This window comes from Capricornis sumatraensis, chromosome 2 (assembly GCF_032405125.1).
Source record: "Capricornis sumatraensis isolate serow.1 chromosome 2, serow.2, whole genome shotgun sequence".
NCBI classification, from domain to species: domain Eukaryota; kingdom Metazoa; phylum Chordata; class Mammalia; order Artiodactyla; family Bovidae; genus Capricornis; species Capricornis sumatraensis.
In genome coordinates this window covers 31,068,666-31,090,155 of record NC_091070.1, presented here as the reverse complement: position 1 = coordinate 31,090,155, position 21,490 = coordinate 31,068,666, and the positions used below count along the sequence as shown (strand labels likewise).

At 42.1% G+C, this 21,490-nt stretch overlaps 1 protein-coding gene across 3 annotated transcripts in view; it reads right to left on the bottom strand.

Annotated features, from left to right (window-relative positions):
* Positions 1 to 9,414: 9,414 nt before the first annotated feature.
* Positions 9,415 to 21,490, bottom strand: part of RTN1 (reticulon 1) — a 246,899-nt gene continuing 234,823 nt past the window's right edge. For all 3 annotated transcript variants that reach the window (XM_068963643.1, XM_068963644.1, XM_068963645.1), the window contains 5 exons: positions 21,304 to 21,442; positions 19,812 to 19,881; positions 19,034 to 19,080; positions 18,891 to 18,949; positions 9,415 to 10,105 (listed from right to left, as the gene is read on the bottom strand). In XM_068963643.1, coding sequence (XP_068819744.1) covers positions 10,063 to 10,105; positions 18,891 to 18,949; positions 19,034 to 19,080; positions 19,812 to 19,881; positions 21,304 to 21,442 — 358 coding nt within the window. In that variant the 3' untranslated portion in view covers positions 9,415 to 10,062. The remainder of the gene's footprint in view (positions 10,106 to 18,890; positions 18,950 to 19,033; positions 19,081 to 19,811; positions 19,882 to 21,303; positions 21,443 to 21,490) is intronic.

Genomic DNA, 21,490 nt, shown 5'->3' with positions numbered 1-21,490 from the left:
GCGCACTTTCGACCAGGCCAGAGGCAAGGACTGCCGGTTGCCACGGGCAACGAGGACGCTGAGGCAGTGCGCCAGCTCGTGGCTCACACCTAGGCTGGGTGCCTAGCCAATTTCTCTAACTTTATCCACAATAATTAAGGGATCTTGTAGCTATGAGACCCTCTTTAGCCGTCATTTCCTCTTTGCATTTTCATTTCTCTAGTTCAGGCCTTGTAGCTGCACACTTGTGCGCTTCTCATGGACCGGGGGAAATCTGATCATGTTTGAGCGCATTTCAGTGCTAGGTACTAAAGGGAGGAGCTTTATGTACAGCTGCCTTAATGTTCACAACGGCTATGTAAGGAGAGTTCTTTTATAATCTCCACTTAAACAGACAAAGAAACTGAGGCCGGGATGACTAAGTGAATTGCCCAGGGTCACAAGAGAATCATTTTGAGTTTAAAGTGGAGCCTATGTAAATCTTTCCATTATGCTACAAAACCCGCCACTGTATTCTTCAAGACCTGTCCCTGGAGACCCTTCTACCTTGAGCATATTCTACCTTGAATCAGTGAATTTCTTCTGCTTTCTCATCAAACTGTGAGCAGGGATATTATTAATTTTTCTCTGTGTCTCTAAAATCCAGCCCTGCATCAGGCTCAGAGAGAGAGAAACTGTTGGTTCCTCTTTCCTCTGGCTGGTTAGAGAGTAGCAAAGATGATTTAAGCCCCTCCTTCTTCACTTTTCTTTACAGACTGAAATTGAAATCATAGTGAAAATAACATGACAACAGCCATCTTGTTGAATGGAACTATCTTGCAGGCCTTGTCCTACTTTACTTACAGTATCCTATTTAACCCTCATAACCATCCTTTGGGGTGGGTGTTATTCCCCACTTTGCATATGAGGTCACAGAGTATATGTATGTCCTGGATCATTGTACTATACTGCCTTGGAGAGGGCACAGCACATCAACAGCAGAGCTAGCTCCAGAATCCAGGCCTCCTTCCTCCATGGAGAGCCACATCCTGGCCTCCCTTCTGCAAGATTTGACATTCAGATCTATCCCTGCCCTTCTGTGTTTTCCTCTGTGTGTCGGGGTTGGCGGGGGGTGGGCGGTGTCTAGAAACCACATTCCTCAAACACACTTGTTGGCTGCTTGCAGACACTGCTGGGAGATTAGCTGGCAGAGAAGCCACTCTATTCATCCCCTGGAGTGGCAGTTTCAGGCCACCGCAATCGAGTGTGTCCCAGCAGCCTTGGTGGCTCCCGAGGTGGCAAGAGTGGGAATCAGTGCCTCCAGCAGTCTCCAGCTGCTTATCAGTCAGTGCAGGCCTGTGGGCGTGGACCAGATTTGTGGCAGCTTTCTGGTCTCTGGGATCTCCTTTATGTTCCTTCCCTTTGGTTTCTATAGCCCTTGTAGCAAATTTCCTGTGGTAAATTCCTCTGCTTGAACGATCCTGACCGGACCACCCTAAGCCAACCTTTTTGCTGTCACCAGAATATGCTTCCTACTCATCACTTCATTTGGATCACGCTGTTCTCCATTGTCTATGAGTGAGGCCAATCCCTGAGGGGGCATTGCATACTTTTGTAATTACAAAAGACAGTAAAGTGTTTTATTATTTTTTTAAAAAAAAACCTTTTTAAAAAGAAAATACACGAGCTTAAAATAGTTGAGAGCATAAAGAAGCATTCTTATCCTTCAGTAGCCATAGATGGTGTTCACCGGGCCAGAAGTCAGGCCCTACTTCTCTCCTATTTTTCTCCGGTGACATAAACAGATACTTCTTTCTTCCAGTCAATATTTTTCAGGCAGACTTTAACTCAGGAGCAGAACAGCACATTAGAATACCCCAGTCTCATGCTGACATTAATTTTTTTAGTTATGTTAAGCAGGTTTGCTTCTGCTTCCCCTGTTGCTGACAGGGTCAGGAGGAGAATCCAACTGCTGCATGAGTTTGACCCCTAACTTGCACAGGAGTGTTGATGATCCTGTATTCAGATATATTTGCAGTTCCTACAGTATTTGAGGTTTATATGGTATTTGATGATGACACGCTCTTGTTCCTGCCTCTGCATAAATCTGGTACCTCTAGGGAAAACCTCAACTTCTTGGTTGTGTTTCTAGACCCTGGGTTAAACCAGGTCAAGGTCCCAGTCTTGGTTAAACATCTCATGTATAGGAAGTGGTTGCATGTTTCAATGCTTTGCTCTGCTCAGAATTTAAGGATCTCTGATGGTTCAATACTGGACTATGCTCAAATCCTCTTGAGGAGTAAAGATTCAAGAAAATAGAGTCTGTCTTCCTCACTCTGCCCCTAATGATAACAAATACAGGGACTAATGTGGGTACATACAGTCCATGGGGTTCTTGTGGCAAGAATACTGGAGTGGTTTGCAGTCCCTCCTCCCGTGGGCCATGTTTTGTCAGAACTCTTCACTATGACTTGTCCATTTTGGATGGCCCTGCACAGCATGGCTCATAGCTCCACTGAATTATGCAAGCCCTTTGCCACGATAAGGCTGTGATCCATGAAAGGGTATGTGCCCATATTAGGTCCATATAGTCAAGGTTATGGTTTTCCCAGTAGTCATGGACAGTTGTGAGAGTTGGGCCATAAAGAAGGCTCAGTGCCAAAGAATTGATGCTTTTGATCTGTGGTGTTGCAGAAGACTCTTGAGAGTCCCTTGGACATCAGGGAGATCAAACCAGTCAATCCTAAAGGAAATCAGTCCTGAATATTCATTGAAAGGACTGATGCTGAAGCTGAAACTCTAATACTTTGGCTACCTGATGTGAAGAATTAACTCGATGGCAAAAGCCTGATGCTGGCAAAGACTGAAGGCAGGAGAAGGGGACAACAGAGGATGAGATGAGTGGATGGCATCACCAACTCGATGGACATGAGTTTGAGCAAGCTCCAGGAGATGGTGAAGGTCAGGGAAGCCTGGCATGCTGCAGTCCATGGGGTTGCAAAGAGCCGGACACAACTTAGCGACTGAATAACAACAATATAGGCACATGGCCCTGTCTGCCCATCATGGTTGATCAGTAGGATTTATCTTAATGTCCTGCCACCTTTTTGCATGTTGTGTTTCACCTTCAGGCTTATTGCGTTATGGTCACAGATGGCTACTGCAACTCCAGACGTCATGCCCTTGTACAAAGTGGGAAGGAGTGGAAAGGGTCCACCTGTGGAAGCCCCTCTCCTCTTCCATCAGGGAAGGAAATCTGGCCAGACTCCTACATACTTCCTTTTATGTCTCAATGGCCAACACTAGATCACAAGGCTGCCCATCAAAGGGAGGTTAGGACAAGGGGTATCTTAATTTCCAGCTTCTGTGGAGGTGGCAGGAGAGAAAAGGCTTCAGAACAGCTGGACAGTTACTCAAGGAATGTTAGACACACATACCTTCTCCAAACTAACCCCAACATTAGGTCCAAACAGCTGGCTGGGTGGGCCTTTCCTAGGGGTGGTAAAGGAATCAGTGAAGCTTTTAGCATTGAATAGAAAGTGGGGCTTGATCTTTTCTTATTGGTACCAGTAGGATTTCCCCCATTTAAGCCTTCATATTGGCTTTGTATTGGCTTTATGCCTAGTCTGCAAGACACTTGCATGTTAGGCAAAGATTCCATAACCCTTGGGCTTTGCATAGCTTCTAAAGTACCTGCCTTGTGATCAGGCTGCAATTCTCAGCTACAGCAATTCTATCACACAGTCATTTGTGGTGAAATGGCAGGAAGACCGTGTCCCCTAGGTAATGCCAGATGGTTAGAGAAGCGAACAGATGGGATTAGTATCCCTGATGAAGTTATGCCAAACAAGGATAGCAGAGCATCTCCAAGGAAGGGCAGACCATGTCACTGTTTGTAACAACACTTTATAAGGGCCCTCCTTTTCAACTTTGTCTCTTAAATACTTGTTTTTATCCATCATCAGCAATTTCTTGGGGCTAAATAGATTTGAGTCAAATACTCATTGTATCATTTGCTGGTGGTTTTAGATTGGTTTAGGTAGTTTACCTCTTAATCTCCATTCTTCATCTGTAAAATTGAATTTTACATCCTGGGATTATGAAGCTTAAGTAAATAACAATGTGCTTAGCACAGAGTACATGCTATTTCCCATCTCTTATTTCTACTAAATGGAAGATAAAAAACATTTCTTCTGAAATACAAATGTTAATGTCCTTTCGCAACACTTGCCTTCCTTAAACCTCTTGGTCATTCAACCTTTAGTGACAATTACTGCAATTAAATCAACAATTGCTGTCCCAGAGATGGGGAATTGGCTTTATATCCTTGTTATTTCTGCTTGATATGAGTGACTGCCTGGAGTGCTCAGTTAGGGAGGATTCTGAGGCTCTGCAGAGAAAGATGCCTGTCAGGTTACCAGAGAAAGGTGTGGCCGCACGTGTTGGCATCAGACTCATTGGTTTACATGTTTGGGATGTGCATGCTGTGTTCTGGGCATCGAGCTGGGCACTGAACTTATATAAAGAAACCCATAGGTGGCACCAGGGAAGGCCTTTTTGGGGAAGGGAGACACGAGTGGTGAGAAGGAACCAGGCTTCTTTAATTAGTCTCTTAGTGGAAGAAAAAAGAGGTCAGAGAGAGACAAGGCAAAAGAGGGAAGAGAAATAAAAGGAGGAAGGGGAGATAGGGGTAGGAATCCAGAGAAGTCAGCTGTCTACTTTCCTGAGATCTTCCTTTTTCTCTGTTTTCCCTAAAAGTTCAGTTTCTCTGATGACTCCAGCCAGCATGTAATGAGTGTTTATACCAAACACTCTAATTAGTGCTTTGACTAAATTGGTAAAGAATTCATCTGCAATGCAGGAGACCCCAGTTCAATTGGGAAGAGCTGCTGGAGAAGGGATAGGCTACCCACTCCAGGCTTCTTGAGCTTCCCTTGTGGCTCAGCTGGTAAACAATCTGCCTGCAATGCAGGAGACCTAGGTTCGACCCCTGGGTTGGGAAGATACCCTGGAGAAGGGAAGGGCTACCCACTCCAATATTTTGGCCTGGAGAATTCCATGGATGTATAGTCCATGGGGTCACCAAGAGTCAGACACGACTGAGCAACATTCACTTTTTCACTTTCATGCACAAGATATGGCCCCTGTTTTTAAGAAAATGGCCTTGAAGGTAGAGAAAGAAGAGTAGGTTTTGAAGCACACCTGCAAAGCAGTATGCAGTTTGAGGAAATGAACATTTTGTAACTGTTTCTGTGCCTTATTTAATCTTTAACATAACTCTTTGGGGTGATTATAATGATTACCCTATTTTTCAGGAAATCACACTAAGGAAAGCTTCAGTGACCTTGGGGATAACCTTGGGTTAGGCCCTTAAAGTTGGACAATAGCAAAGCCGTCCTTCTGACTCCAGAACTAGGGCACTATTTGTTGTGCTAGAGTTGTGCTGTGGCTCTGTAACCAGGGCAGGGGGTTGGGGCTAGGGTAAGGGCTTCCCAGGTGACTCACTGGTAAAGAACATGCTTGCCTAGCAGGATATGCAGGTTCGATCCCTAGGTTGGGAAGATTCTGTGGAGAAGGAAATGGCAGCCCACTCCAGTATTCTTGCCCCAGTAACCCCATGGACAAAGGAGCCTGGCGGGCTACAGCCCATGGGGTCACAGAGAGTTTGACATGACTGAGTGACTTAGCAGGAGCAGCAGCAGCAGCAGCAGCAGCATATCATTATCAGTTATGGCACTCAGTGGTTTTCAAGTGAGCATCTGCAGAGTAGTCAGAAATTAAATTGGGCCAGAAACAACCAATGCCATATATAGCAAGAATGTCTTATTTTTTAAATTACTATTATTAACTTAAGTCACTGATGTTTCAGGTGGTATCCTCTTTTAGAAAGGTAGCAGCAGAGGATTGTTCATGCTTACTTAGATTTTTATATACTTTTCTCATGTTGTCATATAGTGTCCTTGCATTTCTACTTGAAAAACTCCCTTCAGCATATTGGGGAGCAACCAGAGAGAACTAATTCCAGCAGAATTCTTTTAAAAGGTAACTAACTGGTACACACAGGATACAAAATAATTCATCTCAATTTACTCACCAAAGAAAATGTGGCCCGCCAAATTAATTCTGTAATGTCGAATGTACTGAACTAAAGAAAAAATCATAGTGAGCAGCTTGAGATTGCTGCCAATATAAAGCACTAGATAAGAAAGCTGGAGTGTGAAGGCAAACTGACTCTTTGCCCAGATCTACAGAGCTTGTTTATTGCACCTTAACCACAACCACACTAGCTGATACCAAACTGCAGTGGGAGCTCCTGTATCCCCCACCTACTTCCCATACTTAGAAAAGAAAAAAAATAGTGAAAGTGTTAGTTGCTTGGTCGTGTCTGACTCTTTGCAACCCCGTGGTCTGTAGCCCGCAAGGCTCCTCTGTCCATGGAATTTTCCAGGCAGGAATACTGGAGTGGGTAGCCATTCCCTTCTCCAGAAGAGAGTGCTAAAGTTCGGGTGCCTGAAGTTGCCCTAGTCAGTGACAATGGGACAGCTGCGGGAACTCCATGGTAGTGAAGTAAGGCTCAGCACCCAGCTACACTCAGGGACACCCAGGTAAGGGAGGAGCTGTTCCACTACTTCTCAGTAGTAATGCCCTATAGTGAGAATCAACTGGGGAAACAGGTCTGGGCTCTGCCCAGAAGGAAGAGCCTTCACAGTGTTCTAAGGGCCACTATCATGCTCAGGGAGGCCTATGAGTTGAATTGTGTCCCCAACAAAACCTATGTTGAAGTACCAAACCCCAATATCTCAAAATGTTAGCTTATTTGCAAATAGGATCTTTACAGAGCAATGAAGTTAAAATGAGGTCATGAGGGGGCCCTAATCCATGTGACTGGGTATCCTAATAGAAAGGGGGGATTTGGGCGCAGAGGGAAGGTGGTGTGAAGATACTCAGTGAGAAGATGGCCTTGGGTCTGGGGCGATGCACCTGCAAGCCAGGAAATGCCGTGGACTGTTGGCAACCACCAGCAGCTAGACGAGGCAAGGGAGAATCCTCTCCCAGAGCCGTCAGAGAAGAGTGTGGCCCTGCCGGCACCACGGTCTCGGACCTGTAGCCTTCAGAACTGTGACACAATACATTTCTGTCATTTAAGCCACCCAGGCGTTGGTACTTTGTTAGGGTAATACTAGGAAACTGATATAGGTGGGGAGAGAGCAGGAAAAATATGAGCTATCCTACTTCCTTTTTTCCTGAAATGATCTATGAAACACCACGGCTTCTTCACCTACTCACCCAATTCTTGCTTAACTTGTGTTTAGGCTCTAAGAATTTTCTATTGTTCACAGCTTTCAGGATAACCTCACTCACTCTGGGCCCCTGAGGGCTCTATTCTTGGTCTGCTTGTTACCTGGTCATTGGGTCCTCACATTATTTCCATCATCTCCAATATCATTTGGTATTGATATTTATAAAGCAGGATCATTATGTCCTGTGTTGTCCATCTGTTAAATTCTACGCCCATACCTATCATTTTGTCAGCCTGGAGTTTCCTCAGGAAACTTTCTGCACCACTGCTAGCAAACAGAATTCCTCATTCGATCCTCTGAATAAGCAGCTGCTTATGAAAGGAATTCTGGGCTCTCAGGAGGGAGGAAAAAAGCAGACTCTGAAGGTTAATCTGACACAATAAAGCTGTTTAGAAGAAACTTTATCCCAGAGGTTGGACACTGAAACACACACACACACACACACACACACACACACACACACACACTCCTCTCCTATATCTAGTAACCATAAAAAAGCAGGCCTCAAACCAAGTTTATTATTTTCCTTCCCCAGATGAGCTCTTCTGGGCTTTCTAACCTGATAAATGGTATTGCACTCTCCTGATCAGCTAGTCTTTAACAGAGCTGGGGCTAGGGTGATGCAGGCAAGCTGCCTAGAGTGCAGAATTTAAGGAGGCACTTACTTTCAGGGTTAGCCTTGGTCTTGAACTTCCACATGTAATCAGTCACCATCTCCAATCCCATCCCCCTCCATATCATCTCTCTGAGTGGCTCCTCTGTGCACAGTGGGTGCTAGGCATGTTGGGCTGATACAGAGGATCAGAGACAGGTGAATATATCCTTTCTATTGTTATTGTCATTGCCTTAGTAGAAGCTTTGCCTTTCATCACCTGTCTGTCAGTTATATCACAATTATCTCCTATATTCTTCTAATCTCCAGTATCATGCACCCTCACTGTGTCTATCTGACTCTCTGAGATCTAAGAAACAGAACACAAACTCCTTAACATTCAAGTTTCTTTTTAGCATGGGTTCAGCCCACCCTTTCAGCCTTACCTGGCACTACATGCCCACTCAAGCACCTTACACCGTATTACTCACTGTTCTCTGCATGTGCCCCCATGTCTCAGCACCTTAGTCCATGTTCTTTCTTCGTACTGTGATGAACCGTCTCCCTCTGGAAAAAGCCAGATCAGAACCCAGCCCCAAAGTCCACCTCTGAGAATCCTTCTCTGTTTGCTCTAGTTTTATATTGCAGCTGTTATTTCAGCTGCTTTTTACTTACTGAGCATTTCCACATAACCTCCTCCCATCTCCCCCAGTCTTGGCTGCTGGCAGTGTCCAGTTAATTGACTGTGTGGTCGTCACAATATTTTGCACAGAAGGGTAACTTCACGAGTGCTTATTGAACGCAAGTCCAAAACTGCTTAAGGGCAGCTTTTTGTAAGTAACGATCCTTTTTTCCCCCATTTTTATTTCTCTTACTACTACTACTTTCATCCCCCCTTCTACCCCCCAGCATCTTTGACTTTGACTTTAACAGTGACATAACAAAGGCGACTGGACTTCTGCAAAGAGTAGTAAATAACCCCAAAGGCTCAGCTTGGTGAGGGCAGGACTCATTGTCTCTCTCATTCACCACCCTGTTCTGAGCGCTAGGCACTCAGTATCAAGTACAGTAGATGCTCACTAAATAATCACCAAAACAGTGAGTTCACAGCAATTATAATTGTTTTATCCCAGTATTGTGTTGCATGTTATTATAAGAAGTTTATGGGAGGATTTATATCACATTCAAGTTTTTAAAAAAACTATTTTAAATTACCTACATAAGTCCCACCAAGTACAATATGAAGAATGTTTTCCAGTTTTACCAGTCTCCAGTGATTTCTATCAATAACCCAAATGAGCCATATACTAGGCTGGAGTTGGACTATGTGGATTCTGGAAACAGGAGCAAAGTGAGTACTTGGTCTCAGCCTGTCCGGCACATCCACAGATGCTATTTCTTAGAGCACTGACTTTTCTGGTGCGATCACGAGAAGAGAGGGAGAAGTTTCTACATTTAGTAACATTTATTTACGCATTCAGTATCAAGTACATAAGTGCAAATATCCAGAATCCATAGTTAAGTCCATTAGGAACTACAGAGAAGGTAATACAAATTGTAATAAAGTTAACATGCTGGTACTTTTTAGTTACCATACATGTAAATCAGCCCATCAGTCTCACACAACAAAAGTACTGCGTGTTTGTTTTGGGTTTATTCATTTATTTAATTATTTTAAGTTATACAAAACTGATCACTCTAAGTACGGTCGACTTGTTTTTATTTTTATGTTGTGTGTGTGTTGGAAAAACACTTAAACATCGGTTTACAAGTCTATATATTGTTATTAAAGATTAATCCAACCAACAACCCAAGGACATAGAAGCGATTTCCACTATTGCATCAGTGCACTGGGCAGGAAAGGCCTAGCCACAGGGAACATGAGAAGCTACAGAAGCATTGCAGAGAGAAGAACACCGACGAAGGAAAGATAACTTGGGTTCTCACCATCATGCGCTTTTTTTTTTAGCAACACAAAATTAAAAACCACATCTAAATACACTTTCCGCTATACTTTAGTGCTTGACACAAGTGACTCAAATATCCTAAGGGTACAGAAACAGCCTAAAAACAGCTGTTTTAAAGTTTGTCTCTAAGATTATGGTACTGGGGGGTGGGGGGAGAAACAATCAATTTGCAGTAACATGTAAGACAGAGCTGTTACCACTTCAGACATTCCTCTTGGTGTTCAGTCCCCGGTGGGGTATCCACTTACTCAGTGTGCCTTTTAGCGCCTGGGATTTTAGCCTGAATCCTAAAAAGACAATATCAGATGGTGGTAAATCACAAGTATTATTAATGAAATAATCTTATGATATCACTATGTGTTGTTGCTTTAATTAGTTAAGTGACCAAATAGCTTAATATTTAAAAAAAAAGCATAATTTTTATGTATGAGTGTCTATAAATGCATTTCTATGCAATAAGGAAGTATAATTAGATAATGAATGACCCCAGGAAGCCATATTTCTTAAATTATAACTTTTTAGGTAGACAAAGATGTTGATTTATTTCAGAATTATAGAAGCTGTGATATACGTAGGTGACCATTTATCACTCAGTCTGGGACACTTCTGAAAGAGAAAGACAGTGCTGTTATTAACTATACCAGGACAACACACATGAACAGGGATGGTTCCAGGTGAAGAAACATATGGTCACCCTCAGCATAAACTGCTAGAACTGGAATGAAGAAAACTGAGCCCTAGTTTCAGCTCTCTACTAATTAGCTGTGTGCCATCTGGCAGCTAATGAGCCTTCCTGGTCCTAGAGCATTTACCGGGTGCAAATTAGATATTTCTAATGCCCCTAAAATTCTGTGATTCTTGCAGAATGGCAGTATTATTTTAGGTAGGTTTATACTGGAAGCATTTTGTGTCATTAAATCAAAGCTTAATGAACTCCCCATGCAGTTTGACTGAGACCTTCCTCTGTGCCAGGCACCCTTCCAGATGCTGGAATTCAGTGAACAGAAGGGAGAAGGCCCTGCTCTCATGGAGCTTTCATTCTCCTAGGGGTTGAGGAGCCAGAAATAAACAAGTAGACAAACAAGAGAAGTACATATTGTGACAAATGCTATTAAAAAAAAAAACAAACAAGACGGAATGACAGGCAATGAGGGGGCAGTGGTGATAGCTGAGAGATGTTGTTCAGTCACTCAGTCATGTCTGACTCTTTGCAACCCCATGGACTGCAGGACACCAGGCTTCCCTCTGTTTCACCATCTCCCAGAGTTTGCTTAAACTCATGACCATTGAGTTGGTGATGCCATTCAACCATCTCATCCTCTGTTGCCCCCTTCTCCGGCTGCCTTCAATCTTTCCCAGCATCGGAGTCTTTTCCAATGAGTCGGTTCTTCACGTCAGATGGCCAAACTATTGGAGCTTCAGCTTCAGCATCAGTCCTTCCAATGAATATTCAGGGTTGATTTCCATTAGGTGGGAGATGCTTACTTCAAGTCCCCTGATGTGAGAAACAGATGTCTGCAGGATAAGAAGGGGCCACTGGGTTGAAGTGTTTCAGGAAGAGGAAGCAGGGAGTACAGAGGCCAAAAAGTGAGGACAAGCTTAGGAGGCAAGGATGAGACCAGTGTGCTTGGGGAGTGAGGCGGGAAGGTCTGAGAGGCAGGAGGTAACCAGATGGTGTTGAAACTTGCAGGTGGTAAAAGGAATTTAGATTCTATTCTGTGGCTGGGAAGCCACTGATGAATTGTAGGCAAAGGAATGATGTGATCAAAGGAGATCATGATGGTGGTTATGTGAAAAAAGTGGGGAAACAGAGCAATAATGGATGGAGGACAACTGTAGCAAATCTAGGGGCTGAATGGCAATGGCCTGGGTTATATGGAATGAAGCCTTGCCAGTGGAGTAAAGTGCACACTCTGGGTATCCAGTGAGGGGATGGAGCAGACAGGACCCACCTGCCAAGCTGATGGGTTGAATGTGTGGGCAGGGGAAAGACTGACAGTAATCAAGGAAGATGCTTTGGTTTTGGGCCTGAGCAACCAGGTGAATAATAATGCCATTTACAAAGATGGTATGACAACTGAAGTAAAAATAAATTCTAGGCTGAAACTGCAAGATCTGTTTGGCCATGCTGAATCTGAAATGCCTATGGGACATTCGAGAGATAACTTCAGGGAAGCAGATGAATGTGAAGTTAACTGGGCCTTAGGAAGCATAACTATGAACAAAGCTAGTGGAGGTAATGGAATTCCAGTTGAGTTATTTCAAATCCTAAAAGATGATGTGGTTAAAATGCTGCCCTCAATCAGCCAGCAAATTTGGAAAACTCAGCAGTGGCCACAGGACTGGAAAAGTTCAGTTTTCATTTCAATCCCAAAGGCAATGCCAAAGAATGTTCAAACTATTGTACAATTACACTCATCTCACACATTAGCAAAGTAATGCTCAAAATTCTCCAAGTGAGGCTTTAATGGTACGTGAATCAAGAACTTCCAAATGTTCAAGCTGGATTTAGAAAATGCAGAGGAACCAGAGATCAAATTGCCAACATTCTCTGGATCATTGAAAAAGCAAGAGAGTTCCAGAAAAACATCTACTTCTGCTTTATTGACTATACCAAAGCCTTTGACTATGTGGATCACAACAAACTGTGGAAAATTCTTCATGAGATGGGAATACCAGACCACCTGACCTGCCTCCTGAGAAATCTGTATGCAGGTCAAGAAGCAACAATTAGAACCAGACATGGAACAATGGACTGGTTCCAAATTGGGAAAGGTGTACGTCAAGGCTGTATATTGTCACCCTGTTTATTTAACTTATATGCAGAGTATATCATGCAAAATGCCAGGCTGGATGAAGCACAAACTGGAATCAAGATTGCCAGGAGAAATATCAATAACTTCACCACCTTATGACAGAATGCAAAGAGGAACTAAGGAGCATCTTGATGAATGTGAAAGAGAAGAGTGAAAAAGCTGGCTTAAGACTCAACATTCAGAAATGTAAGATCATGGCATCTGGTCCCATCACTTCATGGCAAATAGATGGGGAAACAATAGAAAGAGTGAGAGACTTTATTTGGGGGGGCTCCAAAATCACCGCAGATGGTGACTGCAGCCATGAAATTAAAAGACGCTTGCTTCTTGGAAGAAAAGCTATGACAAACCTAGACAGCATATTAAAAAGCAGAGATATTATTTTGCCAACAAAGGTCCATCTAGTCAAAGCTATGGTTTTTCCAGTAGTCATGTATGGATATGAGAGTTGGGACCATAAAGGCTGAGCACTGAGGAATTGATACTTTTGAACTGTGGTGTTGGAGAAGACTCTTGAGAGTCCCTTGGATTTCAAGGAGATCTAACCAGTCCATCCTAAAGGAAATCAGTTCTTAATATTTATTGGAAGGACTGATGCTGAAGCTGAAACTCCAATACTTTGGCCACCTGATACGAAGAGCTGACTCATTTGAAAAGACCCTGATGATGGGAAAGATTGAGGGCAGGAGGAGAAGGGGATGACAGAGGATGAGATGGTTGCATGGCATCACTGACTCAATGGACATGGGTTTGGGTAGACTCTGGTAGTTGGTGATGGACAGGGAGGCCTGGCATGCTGTGGTTCATGGGGTCGCAAAGAGTCGGACACAACTGAGCAACTGCACTGACTGAGACTTGCATCGATTTTTTAAAAAAATGTCTCAAGCACATAACTGACTCATATTTGGCTGTGACAAATTAACCAATGAAAACCTCCAAGTATTTTTTTATACATACTACTGCTGTATCCTATCTCATCTCTACCTCCTCCTCCTCATATTCTATATTTGTAAAGTGGAATTTTTAAAAACCTAAGCTTGTGGAGACACACATTTTGGAGTCCTTGACATAGTGATAATCTTTGAGGCCACTAGGGATGAAGGGTGAACCAGAGAAGGAAGAGCCAAGAGAAGACACTGCGAGAAAGCAGCTGAGACTCAAGCAGTGCCAAGAGTCAAGGAGAGTGCTCAACAAAGATGGCGTTAATCATAAAGAGTGTCTGAGAGGTTGAGAAGGTTGAGGATGGAGTGATGACTGCAGGATTTAGCAATATGAAGGTCACTAGGACCCTGACTAAGAGCAACTTAAGTGCTCAGGGTGCAGGCCTGACTGCAGGGAGGTGGGGAGAGAAGAAATAGAGACAGCAAGGACAGAAAGACTGGAGAGATTATGATTGTGGAAATGAGCCAGAAGAGGCAGAAACTGATAACGCAGCAGAGAATGTGAAACATTTCAATAGAGACACCTTAGGTCTGGTCTTCTCCAAAGTATAACATATATGTATTAGTTTTGAAATGTTTTTAGAATATCACAGTAGACTAAGTGTTAACTAATCCTACTTTTCTCCCATTGCAGAAGTCCTTTAAACTATATCTGTGACAGTGGTCAACTAACTTTTTTTTATGTGAATACTTAAATGGGTGTCAGTGGGCTTACTGTTTCACAGGGCAAATGGCTTCATTGTTGAACAACTCTAATTGGTACTGTTTCCTCTTATGTTTCATTCAAATCTCAGAACTTCTGGCCTTTCCATTCATAGCTCTTTAGAGAAAAAGAGAATGATTACTTCTCATGCAATGTTAGACCTCCAGTGTGTTCTTTTAAAGTCACCTCTTTTCCAGAATAATCATCTCCAGTAAAGTTCGGTTGTCACTCACATCACTGTCATATTTCCAATACTTCAATACCCAGTCGCCTTTCGGACATGATTCCAGTGTGTAATTGCAGCTCTTAAAGCGTTCAATTCTGAAACTTAACACATCCATGGAACGACAGTATGGGATATGAAACAACTATAGTCTCTTTTGATTTTGACATATACTTCTATTAATAACATCTAAACTTGCATAGACTTAAAAAAATATGCCTCAGTACATTACTGATTCATATTTGCCTATGATCAATTAATCTATTTATCACTCACCCTCCAGGGATTTTTTACACACACTACTGAGCTGTGAAAAGAAGAGAGGCGAAAAGCAAAGGAGAAAAGGAAAGATATAAGCATCTGAATGCAGAGTTCCAAAGAATAGCAAGAAGAGATAAGAAAGCCTTCTTCGGCGATCAATGCAAAGAAATAGAGGAAAAGGACAGAATGGGAAAGACTAGAGATCTCTTCAAGAAAATTAGAGATACCAAGGGAACGTTTCATGCAAAGATGGGCTCGATAAAGGACAGAAATGGTCTGGACCTAACAGAAGAAGAAGATATTAAAAAGAGGTGGCAAGAACACATGGAAGAACTGCACAAAAAACATCTTCAAGACCCAGATAATCATGATGATGTGATCACTAATCTAGAGCCAGACATCTTGGAATGTGAAGTCAATGGGCCTTAGAAAGCATCACTACAAACAAAGCTAGTGGAGGTGATGGAATTCCAGTTGAGCTGTTTCAAATCCTGAAAGATGATGCTGTGAAAGTGCTGCACTCAATATGCCAGCAAATTTGGAAAACTCAGCAGTGGCCACAGGACTGGAAAAGGTCAGTTTTCATTCCAATCCCAAAGAAAGGCAATGCCAAAGAATGCTCAAACTACAGCACAGTTGCACTCATCTCACATGCTAGTAAAGTAACACTAAAAATTCTCCAAGTCAGGCTTCAGCAATACGTGAACTGTGAACTCCCTGATGTTCAAGCTGGTTTTAGAAAAGGCAGAGGAACCAGAGATCAAATTGCCAGCATCTGCTGGATCATCGAAAAAGCAAGAGAATTCCAGAAAAACCTCTATTTCTGTTTTATTGACTATGCCAAAGCCTTTGACTGTGTGGCTCACAATAAACTGTGGACAATTCTGAAAGAGATGGGAATACCAGACCACCTAACCTGCCTCTTGAGAAATCCGTATGCAGGTCAGGAAGCAACAGTTAGAACTGGACATGGAACAATAGATTGGTTCCAAATGGGAGAAGGAGTACGTCAAGGCTGTATATTGTCACCCTGCTTATTTAACTTATATGCAGAGTACATCATGAGAAATGCTGGACTGGAAGAAACACAAGCTGGAATCAAGATTGCCGGGAGAAATATCAATAACCTCAGATATGCAGATGACACCACCCGTATGGCAGAAAGTGAAGAGGAGCTAAAAAGCCTCTTGATGAAAGTGAAAGAGGAGAGTGAAAAAGTTGGCTTAAAGCTCAACATTCAGAAAATGAAAATCATGGCATTTTGCCCATCACTTCATGGGAAATAGATGGGGAAACAGTGGAAACAGTGTCAGACTTCATTTTTTGGGGGCTCCAAAATCACTGCAGATGGTAACTGCAGCCATGAAATTAAAAGACGCTTGCTCCTTGGAAGGAAAGTTGTGACCAACCTAGATAGTATATTCAAAAGCAGAGACATTACTTTGCTGACTAAGATCCATCTAGTCAAGGCTATGGTTTTTCCTGTGGTCATGGATGGATGTGAGAGTTGGACTGTGAAGAAGGCTGAGCACCGAAGAATTGATGCTTTCGAACTGTGGTGTTGGAGAAGACTCTTGAAAGTCCCTTGGACTGCAAGGAGATCCAACCAGTCCATTCTGAAGGAGATCAGTCCTGGGATTTCTTTGGAAGGAATGATGCTAAAGCTGAAACTCCAGTACTTTGGCCACCTCATGTGAAGAGTTGACTCATTGGAAAAGAGTTTGATGCTGGGAGGGATTGGGGGCAGGAGGAGAAGGGGACGACCGAGGATGAGATGGCTGGATGGCATTACGGACTCGATGGACGTGAGTCTGAATGAACTCCGGGAGCTGGTGATGGACAGGGAGGCCTGGCGTGCTGCAATTCATGGGGTCCCAAAGAGTCGGACATGACTGAGTGAGTGAACTGAACTGAACTGAACTGTTGTACTCTATCACATCTGCCCCTCTTCCCATTCGATATTTGCAAAAGTTGACTTAAAAAAAATCTAAATATAGGACTTTGCTTTCCCTGTCAATTTGATTTTATTAACTTCAGTTCTGCATTCTACATTACTCAAGGTCACTTAATTCATTCTGAATCTTGAGCTTGCTGTCTTCTGAATGTGCTTTAGCTCCAGGCCATGTGTCACCTAGAACTCTGACGAGCATATCTGACTTGTCCTCACATAGTCATGTGGAGCTCTGGTATGGAAAGCCATGGAGTCAAGGGCAGAGCACTGTGTCACATTACTACCCCGCGCCCTGGATGGATTTTTGGTGGGCTAATGAACACCCATAGGTCTACTATTTCAACATTCTGGAACTCTACCAATTGTGCTATAATCTGGACTGTACATCTCCATTTTCTCCTCAAGAACACCAGGAAGACTTTTCAAGTACCTCAATGAAATACTAAGAAAGTGTTGTTAGGTGTTATTATCCCCAGTTAGGGGCTCCCCAGGTGGCACTAGTGGTAAAGAACCCACTTGTCAATGCAGGAGATGTAAGAGACTCGGGTTTGATCCCTGGGTCAGGAAGATCCCCTGGAGGAGGGCATGGCAACCCATTCCAGTATTGTTGCCAAGAGAATCCCATGGACAAAGGAGCCTGATGGGCTATATAGTCCATGGGGTTGCAAGGAATTGGACACGAATGAAGTGACTTAGCATGCACGCACCCCCATTTTAGAGCTGGAAAACTGAGACACAGGGAGGTTAAATGACCTGGTATCATTCATTCAGTATAGGTGTGGGAGGGGCACCAAGGTTTCCTGCCTAGTCTGGGACTGTCCACACTCACCATGAACTGATCTCTAAGCAGTGGGAGTAGGATGATCATGATTATGATCGTTGAATATTTATTGAGTCCTCTCTATGTCCAAGTACGAATACTTTACAGACATTATCTTTCCAATGTATAGATAAAGAAACAAACTCAGGGAGTCAAATAACATTTATAATGAATTCATATAGCTAAAAAATGCCAGAAATGGACTCAAGCTAGTCTATCTGATTCCAAAGTTCCTGTTTTTAACAGTTTCACTAAAATGGTGTGAGTTCTTTTGGTGGAATTATTCTAACATGTAATCAGAATTTCAGAGGTTGAAGAAATCTTAGAGGTAAGACTCCACTAACAAATATCCTTCAAAATTTAGTGTCAGGCCAAACAGATTCTCTTGGAGAACTGCTGTTTAACTACGTAACTTATCCAGTTAAATAGCAGAGGAACTTTAAAGCGCTTGCTTTTTTCTTATTTGTTTTGCTCTGTATATCTTTGACTATCTAAAATACTTGCATTTAATTCTTACTATCATCTAGGTCTAGCCACATGATTCTAGGATTCCTGGAGAGAAACTCTAGTATTTTTCAGATGTGTATTTGTAGTCAAAGCTGAGGTCAGCTTTTGATTAAAACAAAATCTTGAGTAATAATAACAACAGAAAAACTTCATTTTAGATGAAGATATATCTAAAAACACTAATTTAAGAATTAGGGAAAACTACTAAGTTAATGACTATATTAATTGTAAATACTTTTATAACTGGAATCATTATCTCCTAATATATAAAGTAGCCATAAAGTAGAGTCTATTTAAGACTCAGGTTTAAAAAGCAATGGTATTAATAAAATAGGCAAACACACATACTTATTGAATTTAAATGGTGTAATCTAAAAGGTAATAAAAGTTCTCAAGATTAAAAAGTGTTTTGTTTTAAAAATAATTTCAATGGTTTAAAACTTGGTGATATTTATTATTTAAAAACTGAAAGTGCTAACACTTTTATTTTGATTAATCTACTAAAATTTAATTTTACTTTTCTGAATCAGGCTTCTTTCCTTCCTCCAATCTATCTTACTCTTGGACATGAGCCAGTCCCCAGACAGACATTAATATCATTCATTTATTAAAATTCATTTCATGATATCTGAAATAAAACAATGAAAGTTTTATTTAACTGGAAATTTTAAAATTTATACTTTATTTCTGAAATAATATATTTGGTAGGGGTATGAACATATGACTCAAAGAAGTGAATGATCAAAAATCAGTCTATTACTTTATTATCCTTTTATTACTCCTATCTAATCCAGTCAAATGCCTACCTAAGGCAGTCTCTCCTTTTTATAAATTGCACTATGCAACTTACTTTGCCACAACAGCATTTATGTGAGTCCTCACAAGTCCCAGATATTGGTCAATCTGTGCCTACAAAGAGAAGAAATCATGAGCACATCCACAGTTCACAAGGTCAAAACTTAACATGAATGTTTGACATCACATAGAACTTACCTGGTGCTTAACATACACTACAGGTAGAGTAAACATTGAAACCACAGCTGGGATGAAAAACAAATATAGTATTAAAATTGAGAGTTATAAGTAGGAACAACCTCATAGATACATTTTTATATAGTTATGTGATATAATGCTTCCCTGGTGGCTCAGAGGTTAAAGCGTCTGCCTGCAATGCAGGAGACCTGGGTTCGATCCCTGGGTTGGGAAGATCCCCTGGAGAAGGAAATGGCAACCCACTCCAGTATTCTCGCCTGCAGAATCCCATGGACAGAGGAGCCTGGTGGGTTACAGTCCACGGGGTCGCAAAGAGTCGGACACGACTGAGTGACTTCACTTTCACTTTATGTGATATAATGACATTATTTGCAGTAGCCAGCATTCTAGCTAAAAGACTGCAGGGCTAGTTCATAAGGAAAACCAAAAAATGCTGAGACCTTCACAAATATTAAGTCATTAATTCTGGAATGAGAGAATGATCTCCTAAGATAAAAATGATCTTCTATACATAACACCATTGAAGCAGATATATATTTGAAGCCAGATAAAACCAGTTGTGGTTGAAGAAAAAGAAACAACTTTAAGAAATTCATTTTTACTGTGTAATATATTGACATATTGTGCTCTTTAATTGAACTGTGATGGTCAGGGAAATGCTCTGCACTCAGAAAATCTGGAATTTGTTGCTAGGAACCCATCTAAGCAAGCTCACAGCCTAGGGAGATGCTCACACGGAGTATGAGAAGGGAGACAGAACACACTTGTCTGCCCTTACCCATGAGCAGCAGGGTCAGGCCATTGAAGAGAGCGCCAACGTAAGTCAGGAGCCACATCAGGACTGCAAACTAACAAATGAAATGATGATCAGAGCTTCTAAACCCATTATGACAGAAAAGAGTCTCATTTCATTGATTTGTTCAGATTAAAATTTGAGGCAAAGGACATCATGGTTTCAATAGGAAGTATAAGAGCATTTAAAGCTTGCCACAGAATTACTGAAAGAGGATCCAGTCTTTACTTGTCTCAGAACCCTGTGGATCTCCTTGTAAGATTTGAGGGGCTCAGTGAAATAATAAACTAGGGCAGGGGTCAGCAAACTGGCCTTGACCTGTTTTCGTATAGGCCCACAAGTTAAGAATGAATTTTGCGTGGTCGAATAAAGTTAAAACAAAAATAACATTTTGTATAATGTGAAAATGATACGAAATTCAGTGTTCAGTATTCATAAACAATGTTAGCACACAGCCACAGTTATTCATTTATGTATTGTCTTCGGCTGCTCTTCTGCTATAGTGACAAAGTTGAGTAGCTACAACAAAGACTGTAGCCCACAAAGCCTAAAATATTTACCACGTGGCCCTTTATATAATAGATAAGGTTTGCTGATCCCTATTCTAGCCCATAGTTTTCACATTACAAATTTAAGTAGACACGTTACCTTAAAACCGCTAAGGTTAAGTAATTTTAATCTCCCTGCTCTCTTTTTTTAGTCATTATTTGCCAAGATGTTATTCCAGTGAAGCACCTTGAGCGTTAAGGACTCATCACTCACCTTCCTTCAGCTCTTTCTTCCTCATTAAGGAGCAGCCCATGGTACAGATCCCTCCCAGTGCTCTGGGAGAATGGAGAACTGACAGAATGCTTGCCTGGGCTCCCACCCCTCTGCTCATGGCCCTGTTGAGCCATGACTGATTGACTTTGGTTTTCCCTATAAGCCATGTGGTGGTCCTAGCAGTTTGTTCCAAGAAGCCCAGTGAGTTCAATGATGGAACCAGGAATAACACCCAGGTGCCCCTCCTCTACACTTCAGGGGCTCATTCTCACAGCCCACAGGTCTTATTATTAGCAGAGTACAGTGTTTCTTTCTAAGAAAAAGCATGTGTATTTTTCACATTCCCTAAACTAGATGTTTCTTTTTAAAATAATTGCAGGAAATTGAGGAATTGAAAATGGGAACAAGAAGCAGCCTGGGGTACTGTAAGTAGTACAAAACCAGAAGCTATGTAACCTGGGTTTGATCTCAGCTCTGTCGGTGACTCACTGGGCAACCTCAGGCAAGTGTCTTAACCTCTTTGAACCAGTTTCAGCATCTGTAAAACGATGACATTAAACTGGATGAGCTCCATGGTACTGTACAGCTGGACATTCCCTAAAATATGATTAGCACTTATTTTATTCTCCATCATGTGGAAGTTTATAACATTATGTGTACCTTTAGGGAAAACAAAAATCAAGACTGTCAAATGAAATGGCTTAAGCACTCATACTTTTAAGGAATCCACCAGATCCTGGACAAGGAAGAGCCTCCTCAGTTCTTTGAGTGTGTTGTTCACGTAGAATTGCAGGCAGTCTGTGTACTTCTGAATCTGCTCCTGAGACAGGGTGATCTCGAGCTCCAAGTAGGCCCTGTCAACAGAGCATCCCCACAGAGAACTCCATCAGAGGGAGTCTTGA